Source organism: Arvicola amphibius, chromosome 4, assembly GCF_903992535.2.
Source record: "Arvicola amphibius chromosome 4, mArvAmp1.2, whole genome shotgun sequence".
Classification (NCBI taxonomy): Eukaryota; Metazoa; Chordata; class Mammalia; order Rodentia; family Cricetidae; genus Arvicola; species Arvicola amphibius.
Window position 1 is genome coordinate 46,034,076 of NC_052050.1, and position 12,739 is coordinate 46,046,814.

General features: G+C 42.8%; 1 protein-coding gene across 1 annotated transcript in view; it reads left to right on the forward strand.

Annotated features, from left to right (window-relative positions):
• Rpa1 (replication protein A1) overlaps positions 1-12,739 on the forward strand; it is a 54,686-nt gene that overhangs the window by 25,837 nt on the left and 16,110 nt on the right. Inside the window, exons 6-8 of the mRNA XM_038327499.1 lie at positions 7,097-7,189; positions 10,369-10,501; positions 12,066-12,168. Of these exons, the coding sequence (XP_038183427.1) occupies positions 7,097-7,189; positions 10,369-10,501; positions 12,066-12,168 (329 nt within the window). The remainder of the gene's footprint in view (positions 1-7,096; positions 7,190-10,368; positions 10,502-12,065; positions 12,169-12,739) is intronic.

Here is a 12,739-nt window from a genome sequence, read left to right on the forward strand (position 1 = left end):
TATTCCCATTGCCTCATCCCTCCCATGTCTCTCCTATCATTCACTCTCAAATTCATAGCCTACACACACCTTACACATACTCCTAAATATGTAAGTGCAACTCTCTGAATCTGAGTTGTAGATTCTTTGTGACTTGCTTATGATATTTTGCTGTGTGATAGTTCTTCTGTTTGTTATATTTATTGTTTTAAGTGCATGCGGTAAATTGAATGTAATTGGCCCTGATAATCTCATAGGAAGTGACACTATTAGAGGATGAGGCTTTTTTGGAGTGGGTATGGCCTTGTTGGAGGAAGTGTGTCACTGTGGGGGTGGGCTTTGAGGTTTCAAGATACTGCTGAGTGTCTCAGTTGACTTCCTGTTGCCTCCAAGAGATAGCACTCTCAGCTCCAGCATCACATATGTGTGTGCCACCATGCTCCCCAACTGATGGTAATGGGCTGAACTTCTGAAATTGTGACCGAGCACCCCAATTAAATGTGTTCTTTATAAGAGTTGCCATGGTCATGGTGTCTCTTCACAGCAATAGAAATCCTACCTAAGACAGAAGTTGGCACGAGGGCCTGGGGTACTGCTGTGATAGGTTGTACCATGTGTTTGTTTGGAGGAATTTGGACTTAGGTACTTTGGGTTATGAGAGCAGTAGAATGCTTTAAGCACAGCTTAATGGGCCATATTAGTAGGAGCATGGAATACAGAGGTGCTAAGAGTTATTTGAACTGTCGGGAGCTCACTCAAGAGGTTTCAGAGAATTTTAGTATCCTGTGGTATTTTGGTGAAGAAAGTGGCTACCTTTGCCCTTGTCCAAAGAGTCTGCCTGAGACTCAAAGCAAAGAGTTGGATTAATTGTGTTGGCAGAAGAAATCTCAAAATAGCCCAATATAGATTCTGTCATGTGGATATTAGTGATAACTGTAATGAAGATTTATAATGAAAAGGAGCAAGCTGAGCAGGGTAAATTACAAAAAGTAAATTTTGAGGAGAACAAGAGCACCAGGAAGTAGAATAGATCTAAACTCTGTGTTCAAGGAGATAAATGGATTAAGAAATTAAATAAATGGAGTGGTGATCTTAGAGAAAGATCCCATCCAGGTAAGTTTCCAATTTTTTGTTGTTGTTGTTGTTTTGGGTTTTTGGGGGGGGGGGGTTTGTTTTTCAAGACAGGGTTTCTCTGCAGCTTTAGAGCCTGTCCTGGAGCTAGCTCTTGTAGACCAGGCTGGTCTCGAACTCACAGAGATCCGCCTGCCTCTGCCTCCCGAGTGCTGGGATTAAAGGTGTGCGCCACCACCGCCCAGCAAGTTTGCAATTTTTGAAAAGAACTAAAGGAAAGTTTAGAGTTGGGTGGTGGTGGTGCACACCTTTGATCCCAGAACTGGGGAGGCAGAGGCTAGCGAGTATCGCAGTCAACTTCCTGAGGTCTGCAAGGTATAGCACCCTCAGCTCCAGCACCATGTCTGCCTACACACCACTATGCTCCCCATCATGACAATAATGGACTGAACCTCTGAAACTGTAAGCAAGCACCCCAGTTAAATGTCTTCTTTATAAGAGTTGCTGTGGCCACAGTGTCTCTTCACAGAAGTGAAAACCCCAGTGCACATGAATGTTTTGCCTGCTTGCATACTTGGTGCCTGTGGAGACCAGAAGAGGGCATTGGATTCCCCCTGGAACTGGAGTTCCAAGCTGCCATTTGGATGTTTGGAATCAAACCCGGGTCCTCTGGAAAAGCAATCAGTGCTCTTAACCACTGGGGCATCTCTCTGACCTCATGTATGCTATAAGATTTATGTATTTATGTATTTATTTATTATGTATACAGTGTTCTCTGCATATATGCCTGCATGACAGAAATGGGCACCAGATCTGCTTATAGGTGGTTGTGACCACCATATGGTTGCTGAGAATTGAACTCAGGACCTCTGGAAGAGCAGGCAGTGCTCTTAACCTTTGAGCCGTCTCTCCAGCCCCATGTTTGTTTTTGAGACCGTGTCTTATTGTGTAGCTCTGGCTGGCCTGACACTTAATATGTAGCCCATACTGACCTCAAACTTGAACCTCTTGTCTCAGCCTTCTGAGATTATAAACACAAGCCATTGCACCTATCATCTGAATAAAACTTTTATTACTGGGTTAGAGAAAGGTTTAGCAATTAGGAATTCAGTTCCCAGCACCCACACTGGGTGGCTCACAATATAACTCCAGCTCCAGGGAACCTGAAGCCTCTGGGCTTCTGTGAGGACCTACATTAATGTGTTACCCACATGCAGGTGCACGCATCTACCCATAATGAACAAATAAAATGTATCTTTTTTAAAAACTTCATTACTACTATTATTATTAATAATTTAGGACTTTAGAGACCTGTTGTGGCTCACACCTATACCTCAGCACACTGGAAGCTAAGACAGGATTGCTATAAACTTGAAACTGGTCTCAAAATAACTAAAACCAGAGAAACATGAGAATGAAGGGATGGACTTGGTGGCTTGTTCCTGTAATCCCAGCACTCTGGGGTAGAAACCAGGGAATCCATTTAAAGTCATCCTTATCTTAATGAGTTCCAGGATAGCCTGGGCTATATAAGACTATCTCAAAAAATAGTCTAGGGGTAGGGCAGAACCTACTGGTTATCTACCGTTTTGATTTATTCAACTAGATGGTTTCCTCAGACACTTGTATTTCAGGGACAAATCTTTGTAATAAATGAAAGACAAAAAGATGATTTTGTTTTGGGGTCAGAACCATAGAGCTATAGGGAAAATCCCTTTGTCTCTCTCTCTCCAACTTAACTGGCCATTCCCTGTCTTCCACATCACTTACAGTACAGAGGCATGAGAAGATTGCTATCGAGGATTATTTACTATTGAATGTCATTGTTACTTGAGCCACCATGGAAATGTCATGGTTGGAGAGACTATTACAGTACAGTGTGCAATAGCTTCTGAGTAGACCGAGAACTAAAGTCAGACTTCTGTCCTCTGGAACCTAATCCAGGACCTCTTACAGGTCAGGTGATCATTAGTTAGTGAACAAACCCAGCCCAGACCAGTAGGAATTCCAGAATGCATTGAAATGCAAAATATAACTTTTACTACTACTGCCATACCGAGCAAAGACAGATGATTCAAAGTGTGCAAAATAAGACTGCAAACACAGTCCATGCTGCATATACTGTAGGAATGGTGGGTTTTTTTTAAGTAATACTTACGACTGCATTTTTGTCAATGTGTGTTTGTATGCAAATCCTTTATGTCTTCACTGCTGGTGATAATAGCTTGCTCAAACTTAAATGTATCATACAATACTTAGTTTACTGTTTGTATTGGAATTATATTCAGCCTGATCATGTCCCTTTTCTGTCATTAGAAGCTTAGAAATACTGTATTGATCCTCTATTTATTCTTTTTTTGTTTGTTTTCATTGGTTTGGGGGTTGAGACAATCTCACCATGTAGCTGGCTGTCCTGGACCTATATAGACCAGGCTGGCCTTGAACTCACAGAGATCTGCCTGCCTCTGCCGAGATTAAAGGTGTGCGACAACATGGCAGGCTGTTTATTCTTATTTATTTAGTTAGTTAGTTATTGTCAAAGAAGCGCTTGGCTTGGGAAGTTGATGGGTTTGTTTGCAAATTTTTCTCTGCCCACAGTTCACTTGCCATAATGGAGAATAAAAGTGTCGATAGGAGCACAGGCTGCCCGAGGGGCGGGGCTCTGCTCTCAGTCCCTGCTTCCCTCCTGTGTGTAGCCAGCCAGAGCTAGAGAGCTGAAGAATTACTATGTTGATCTAGCCTACTGGAATGACTTGATTTGCAGGTGGCACAAGACAGGTTATTATAAATGGAGCCTACATTATTGCTTTGCAGAATCATTTTTGCTTCTAGAAAGATTTTTCCTTAGCTATGGACTGGCAGCTGCTGCGTTACAGTGCGCTAATTGAAGGGCAATTGTTGCTATTTAGAATGCTCTGGAATCCTTGCCATCATTTGGTTCAGGGCTGTCTCTTGTACCAGAATTGTAAGAGATAAAGGTTACTACTGTATTAAGTGGATTAGTAGCTTTTCCTAATTACCACATCTTACGTTCTAATGTTCTATATAATTAGAGTTATTGTCAGGATTGGTTGTTTACAAATTAAGCACATGATGGTGTGGTACATGAACTTAACCAGAGAGAGAGCTGAGTAATACTAGCTTCCCTCTCCTCCACCACGTTAAAGGGTGCAGAACTGTCTCCATCATAGTGCTAGCAGTTACTGGGAAATGCACTTAGCCCTTGGTCCTTGTAATAATAGTTGTTACTGTTGTCTCGTGTATCTGAGAAGGAGTGCCTTGAATTTCTGTCCCACCTACTTCTACCGCTGTGTGCTGGGATTATGGGCCATGCACCACCAGGACCTAGTGCATGCTAGGCAGGTGCTCTATCAGTTGAGTTATCAGCTGGAGACTTGTTAGTTATGTAGTAAACTTCAGTGAGTCTGATACTATTGTTGTATTATGTTCGGCTAAAATTGTAACTGATATAAAAATGAAAAATATACATGTTAGAATAGGTACATTGTTGTATGTTTTTTAAATTGTAATAAAGTATACACTTACTGTTTAACTTTGAGGTGGAGGACTATCTATGTTACCTGTGCTGGCCTTGAGCTCCAGCCTCCTGAGTAGCTGTGGCTACAAGTGGGTACCACTGCATGTTTACCATCTTACATGCACAGCACAGTGACCTTAAATCAGTTGTGTTGTTTAATCTTCCCTAAGTGAAGCTGCAGATGCATCCAGAACTCTGTTTCCCGCTTCTGCCAGTCTCTGGTTCCTCAGTTGTACCTTCTGTCTCGGACTTTGAGCATCGCACAGTTCTGAGTGGCAGTTATCTTTGTCTCTACACGTGTGGGGAAGCTACGGTCCATGTCAGGTGTCGTCTCGGTCACTCCCCGTCCTATTTCTGAGACAGGCTTTCTCACTGAACCTGGTTCATCAGTTGGGCTAGCTGACTAATGAGCTCTGGGGATCTCCCTGTCTCTGCCTCTCCAGTCCGACTTCACTTCTCCAACAGCCCCTTCTAGGGATTAAACAGGGGTCTTTACGCTCAGTCTACCAACTGAGTCAGTCCTCGGTTCTCAGTTATCTTTTTATAGAAATTGAATGTGTGTCCAGTGACCGTGTCCAGTTCAGTCAGGTACGCAGCAGCAAGCATGGCTCTGAGAACTGGAGCTCCCTACTTTAGATGATTTAGAGACTGTAGAAAAGGAGTGGCCCCTGAAATGGCTCGGGAGGTGAAGGCATTGGTCCCAAGCCTGATGGCCTTTGTTCCATCCCTAGGACTGACTCCCTCAAGATGTCCTCTGAGGACATACAGGTATGAACATATCCATAAGCCCCACACATACACAAATATTTTTAAAGGAGAGAATTTAAGTGGAGGATAGGAGGTCACTTTTAAAAGTGCATCTTATGATGCAGATAAACATACACTTTTCTAACCATTTTCCTTGAGTGGTGTTTGCCGAGCAACTTATCTTTTCCTTGCTGATTTTAAAAGGCTTTGCTTAAAACCTTAAAACTGGGCTTGGTGGTGGTGGCGGCGGAAACCTTTAAACCTTGCACTCAGGAGGCAGAAGCAGATCTGCTGGTCTAAATTGTTAGTTCCAGGATATCCAGGACTACGCAGAGACCCCCGTCTCCAAAATGCAATTAATTTTAAAAAATTAAAACCTGTTAGCTGTTTGTCACAAGATGCATTGTCACAGTTTTCCCACGCTCACGCCTTAGGACTCTAGATTCAAGGATAATGGAAGGCCAAACTGTAAGCGCGAGCTTCCTTGTCGGTAGCCTGTGCCCTTTGCCTGTGCATCTCAGTTTTTCTTGCCGTAGGAAGAACTAAAGCACAATCAGTTCTATTTAGTCTTTTAAACTTTATGTTAAATGTGTTTGTCTCTAATGGCACAATCCCATCTCATTTCCTTGTGCCACTTAAAACTAATTTTGGCAAACATGAACTAAATGGGTGTGTGGCGTGCCTGGTGAGTTAGGACCTTGGGAAGCCCTGCAAAAGTCTGAGCTCGGCAGTTGGAGAAGGCATGCATACACACAGTGGCAGGAGGAGATTTCCCACTTGTGCTCGTCATTTTTAATATTTTAGAACACTCTGGGATGTATTTTTTAGCTGCCCTTGTAAGCTGCAGGCACTCTGGGTGAACAGCCCAAATGAGGCTGACTTTGGCCTTCAGAGCCAATCATAGAGATGAAATCCAAGTCCATTAGTTTGTTATTTTAAAACATCTGGGTATGCAGTTTACAATTTTAACGTTCTTCAGCTTCATAAACATTTGTATAAAGGGCGAAGGGGCAAACTCATACTCTCACGGTTTGGCGCTTCTTATTTTCTGCTTGAGAGACATGTTCATTTCCCCTCCTTTTTATCTCTCTGTTGCCTTGACACGACTGCTTCTGAACTCCTCTCATCTCTCCCTGCTGTGACAGTTCACTAGCACGTCATGGTACCTGAAAGTCTTTGAGCTCGTATTTCCCACCAGCTGTCAGTTGCAAAATAAGGTTGCTTTGTCTGGGGGAAAGGGTAGAATCCTTTCTGCGTCTCCTTTTCCTTTGAAGCTGAAGCACTTGAGGGACAATTGAACTGCTTTTAGGTTTCCTTACCACCTAGCTTTCTCTTCTGATGGAGCCTACCATGAACACACTGTCCTGTTGATGACATCAGTTTGTTGCTATGGAAATAGTGGTGGCATCACAGATTCAGCCCAGTGACTTTACTGCAGGAGAAATGGGCAAGGCTTTATTTAGGGAGAACCTCATTAAAACTGAAAGCTGTCAATTCTGAATAGTTGAAAGGTAATGGAAACAACTTTACTGTGCACAAGACAAGCAAAGCAAGCCCTTTGCAAATGCACGGTGTGCAGCTGGGCGCCCGGGTGTGTATTCTGATCCTCTCACAGCTAAAGGAGTGGGGTTTCTGGATGTCAGGATGGCCGAGCGGTCTAAGGCGCTGCGTTCAGGAGTGGGGTTTCCTAGGGTGTTTATTACTCACATTGAAATCTCTTGACTGGGTTTCCACTGAAGCAGCCTTTCTTTTAATTTCCAGGCCATGGGCAGCAGCAAGTTGTTCCTTCCCCAGCCTCAGCAACCACACCACCAGCCAGCAAGCCCCAGCCACAGAATGGAAGCTTGGGAATGGGTAAGGTGTTACTCAAGAGTATCAGAAGGGATGGGCCAAAATCAAAATAATGTATTAAAATTTACTTGGGGGTAGGCGGCAGTGGCACACACCTTGAATTCCAGCACCAAGGAGGCAGAGGCAGGCAGATCTCTGTGAGTTTGAGGCCAGCCAAGGCTACACAGAGAAACCGTGTCTTGAACCAATAAACAAGCAAATATATAAATAATATAAAATTTACTCTGGGACTGAACAGTTTTCAAAATTCTCTTCACGGTTCAGGCACAGTAACCTAGGCCAGCAGTTAAAGGCAAGGTCATTCTCTGCTGCTAGCAAGTTCAAGGCCAGCCTGGGTTGCATAAGATTCTCTCTGGAAAATAAAAACCAAACAAGCAGACAAAAACTTCCATTCATGGTAGATTGCAACAAATAATTCCAATTAAATTTCCACCTTTTTACGACCGCCTAGCCACTTGTTACATCCTGCTTGTCTCCAAATTTCCTGTTTGAGGCTTTCATAGGAATTTATCATTTCCCTTGAGACAGAATTGTTCCTTTTGGCTTCTATTTTTTTCTCTCTTCTAGCTTTCTCTGTAGCAGGTCTTGATGGGGTCATTTTGTGTACTTTCTGACCCTTGTTTTAGGAACCTTGTTGTCTGGGATGCCACCCTTGTGACCTGTAGAAGATGGCTAAATTTACTTTTAGAGTTTTGTTTTTACTGGGTTTTATTACCATGTCATAATGCCTTCTCCTTTTTCAACTCTTTATATTTTAATTATATTCAAAATTTATTTATTTATTTTTCCTGTGCATGCCACGGTGTGCAGGTAGAGACCGGAAGACACATAGCTGGAGTCAGTTGCATGTCCTGGGGATTGAACCTAGGTTTCCAGGGTTGGTGACAGATACTTGGATCTGCTGAGCCATCTCTCTGGTCGCTCTTTTCTTTTTTAAATGCAAGTTCCTAAGAAAAGCTGAATTAAGATGTCGATAAGATTCCATGAGACTTTCAGGACATACAAATTTCCCCATCGGTCTTCATTGTTTTTAGCCCATCCCTGTAACAGTGTAAATCTCTCACCTCCCCATCTCCATAAGTTACGCTTATACTCAGCTCTGACACTGCAAATGGCTGGAGGAGGTGGTGGAATAAATTCTCTGAAATGATAAGTGATTAAAAGGCCCCTACTTGGCTGAAACTCAAACAGTGCACCACTTCTCTCCCTCCCTCCATGGACTTGCCTATTCATTTGCATTGCTTTGCCTTATATTCAAGTTTATTTTATTTTATTTTTTTTTTGATGATCAATTAATGTTCCCTAAACTGTGAGGTAATAGAAAATAGACTAGATGTGTCTGTCAGGTGGCTCCCTGGTATAAAAATATTAAATAAATTAATGGATGCTTTTGTATCTTTAATAAATTTGTGGGGAATGGTCCCCCCCACACCTATTGAACCAAGTACCTTGCTGGTGCTTGACAAGTGCTCTCCTGCTGAGCTACATCACTAGGCCTAAAATTGTGTGTATGTACACACAGGTACATGTTCTTTTGCTGTGTGTGTTTCCTTGTGTCATCTTCAGGAACATTGTCACTCTGACTCCCGGAGCATATAGCTCGGCTGGTGAAAGTGCCTGGTGGCCCTTATTGAGCCCACAGTGGAAGGAAAGAATGAACTCCACAGAGTTGTCCTCTGCCCCCCATAGCCACATCCCCATAAGTCCATCAGACACACATGCATACATAATAATAATACTTTTTAAAATCATTTTTTTTGTTTTGTTTTGTTTTGTTTTTTCGAGACAGGGTTTCTCTGTGACTTTGGAGCCTGTCCTGGAACTAGCTCTTGTAGACCAGGCTGGTCTCGAACTCACAGAGATCCGCCTGCCTCTGCCTCCCGAGTGCTGGGATTAAAGGCGTGCGCCACCACCGCCCGGCTAAAATCATTTTTTGTTTGGTTGGTTTTTGAGACAGGATTCCTCTGTGTATCCCTGCCTATCCTGGAACTCTTTCTGTTGGACCAGACTGGCCTCGAACGTAAATAACCATTTGCCTCTGCCTCACAAGGGCTGAGGCTAAAGGTGTTAACATCATACCTGACTATAAAAAAAAAAATAAATCTTTTTAAAGGGCCAGGCATAGTGGTAATCTTCAGTTCAACACTTGGGCCAACCAAGACTGCCTAGTGAAACCCTGCCTCAAGGAGCTTGAGGGGTGTGTATGGAAGAGATGAGATGGCTCAACAATTAAGAGCATATATAGCTATTCTAGAAGACCTGAGTTTGATTCCCAGCACCCATGTCAGGCAGCTCACAACTGCCTGTAACTCCAGCTCCACCTCTAGGGGATCTGATGCCTCAGCAGGCACCCACCCACATGGCACACATTGACGTTTTCTAGATAATAGTGTACATAGGAAGGATTCATTTGTCACTAGACGCTGGTTGTGCTCTTGCTGCACAAGGAACAGCTGTGTAGCTTGGAAAAGGGAGGCAAGGAGGTCATAGTACTACACTACCCATTTGCATCTTGAGCAAATCTGCCTTCTTAGTCTCTGTTCCCAACTGAACACAGCCCTGCAGATTTCATCCTAGACTTCCCTGCCCTTTGACAGTGTCGAGATGACACACTGGTGATGGATGTTCTTTACTGGCTCCTTAGCTTCTCCTGTGGCATGGCCATAATGAGAATTAATTTTAACTTAAATAAAATAATGGTGTCTGGCAGGGGAGATGACTTAGTGAGTAGAAACATTTGCTTCGCAAACATAAAGATCTGAATTTAAATCCTGGAGCCTCTCTAATGACAGCACCCTCAGAAGATCAGAGGTGGATACAAGACAATCCCTGAAAGCTTGTGGGCTGCTAACCTGGCACATACAGAGGAAAGACAGCAAAGGGAACCTGTCTCAAAAAAGTTGAATTTTGCTGCAGTGGTAATCCCAGCACTCAGGAGGCAGAGACAGGTGGAACTCTGTGAGTTCAAGGCCAGCCTGGTCTACAGGATGAGTGCCAGGACAGGCTCCAAAGCTACACAGAGAAATCCTGTCAGGAAAACAACCCTGTCTTCCAAAACAAAATTTTTTTTAAATTATTATCTATCCTCCACATAACGTGCATGTGCACTTGTGAGCATGCACTCACACACATCTCAATAAATAAAAGTGAAATGATTGCCCTTTTGTGGTGTGTTTATACAGGTTCCACTGTGGCTAAGGCTTATGGTGCCTCAAAGCCATTTGGAAAACCTGCTGGAACTGGCCTGCTGCAGCCTTCAGGAGGGACACAGTCCAAAGTGGTACCCATCGCCAGCCTCACCCCTTACCAATCCAAGTGAGTTGTCACATAGGACAAGGGTGGGACCCGTTACCAAATTGGTCTAGGAATTTGCCATGCACTCCTGTGTGACTTACATGTGAACTTCTGCATCACCACCACAAAGAATGTCTTTCTTATCTTTTCTGAGCTAAAGAATACAAATTATGACAACCTTTAACACTTTTTTAAAAAAAAATATGGCTGGGGCTGGAGAGATGGCTCAGCGGTTAAGAGCATTGCCTGCTCTTCCAAAGGTCCTGAGTTCAATTCCCAGCAACCACATGGTGGCTCACAACCATCTGTAATGAGGTCTGGTGCCCTCTTGGCATTCAGGCAGATATTACATAATAAATTCTTTTAAAAAAAGATAAACATTCAAATAAAATTTTTAAAAAAATGGCAAAAATACATTTCTGCCATAGCCTATGGAGATTTTGTCATTTTTGAAAATTTTGAGGTTCAAATTATTTATGGATTAAGGAATCATTTGGTAGTTTTAGGAATAGAATTATACATATTTATATATAATTTGTGCTAATTCACATTTCATCTTTTATAAATAGATGGATTTTAGTCCAAAGTTTGTTACTATTCTTTAATTTGGCTAAGGTAATCTGTCCTATTTATATTAACCATATTAATATGCCCCAAACCTGGATTCCTTTGCTATTACTTTTTTCCATTAAAAGTTAATTAAAGCCGGGCTGCGGTGGCGCACGCCTTTAATCCCAGCACTCGGGAGGCAGAGGCAGGCGGATCTCTGTGAGTTCGAGACCAGCCTGGTCTACAAGAGCTAGTTCCAGGACAGGCTCCAAAGCTACAGAGAAACCCTGTCTCGAAAAAAAAAAAAAAAAAAAAAAAAAGAAAAAAGAAAAAAAAGTTAATTAAAGCATTGAACATTAGTGGGCCTTTTTTTCTCCAGAATTCTTTTAAGATATGTCCTTGTTTATCCCTGGTAAAGTAGGGAGACAATTTCCCCTGTAGAATTCTAACTGAGGAGATCAGTATTTTCAGGGTCTGTTTTCAGGATGGGCACCAGGCTAAAGCTCCAGACTCAGGGACTCCTTTTTTTAAAGAATGGCCTCTTTCCAGGGTCATACCACTTTTGGTGCTTTCTTTTGGTGGCCTGTGAATGCCATGCTTTGTAGACTTGTATTTATATTTGGCATGCATTAGAAATGAGGCAGACATTTGATAGTGATTGTGTCAGTTCCTGTAACTGAAAATTGTAGCAAAATATAATTGCTGGTATAACTACATTTTTTTTCCTTGGAACCCTTCATTAAGGGGATATTGTTGCCTTGGTGATGTTTTTTGAGGAAGGGAGAGGGTTTATAAATTTACTTATTTGACAGGAGAATGAGTTAGTGTTAAACTACCTGGTATATTTTACTGTTTGCTTATTCTGTAAACTGTCAAACCTGTATGTCATCTTGGGGTTTTAATTAGCTGGATTAAATACAGCTAGCATTGACAGATACATTCTGCATAAGAGAAGGCCACAAGAAGATGATTTTTGCTTATCTTTATTCCAAGTAAGAAAGACTACACACACTAATGTCATCTTTTTGGTTTTTAGGTGGACTATCTGTGCCCGTGTCACCAACAAAAGTCAGATCCGTACCTGGAGCAATTCCCGAGGGGAAGGGAAGCTCTTCTCTATGGAACTTGTGGATGAAACTGTGAGTAGACCATGTGGGAAGACACTGGCCTCCAAGACTCGGGCTCAGCTCATTAGCAAGAAAGAAATATGGTTGTCACTGGAGCTTTCTGTCTATGGTAGTTTTTGTTGTTGTTGTTTGTTTTGTTCTGTTTTGTTTTTGAAGCAGGATTTCTCTGTGTGGCCCTGGCTGTCCTGGAACTAGCCCTATAGCCCAGGTTGGCCTCAAACTCAGAGATCTGCGTGCCTCTGCTTCCCAAATGCTGGGATTAAAGGCGTGCACCGCCAGCACTGGGCTTTTGTAGACTTTTGATGCTGTCTCGGTATGGACTAAACACCGGATGAAGTACTCCTAAAGTCAGTACACTGCTAATGGCCTCACACGTTGGAGAGACTGCAGCGCTCTAATTACATTGCTGGGGGCTCAGCTGAAGTCCTGGGACGTGATGCCTGCTAAAGAGCGGGGCATTTGCCTCCAACAGAAGGCAGACAGTGGCTGTTCAGCTTTAACTCCTTTGTGGGGATGGTTTCTGACCATATATACTCATTATGCTTTACTTAAAGGAAAATGCAGGGGCTGGAGAGATGCTCTT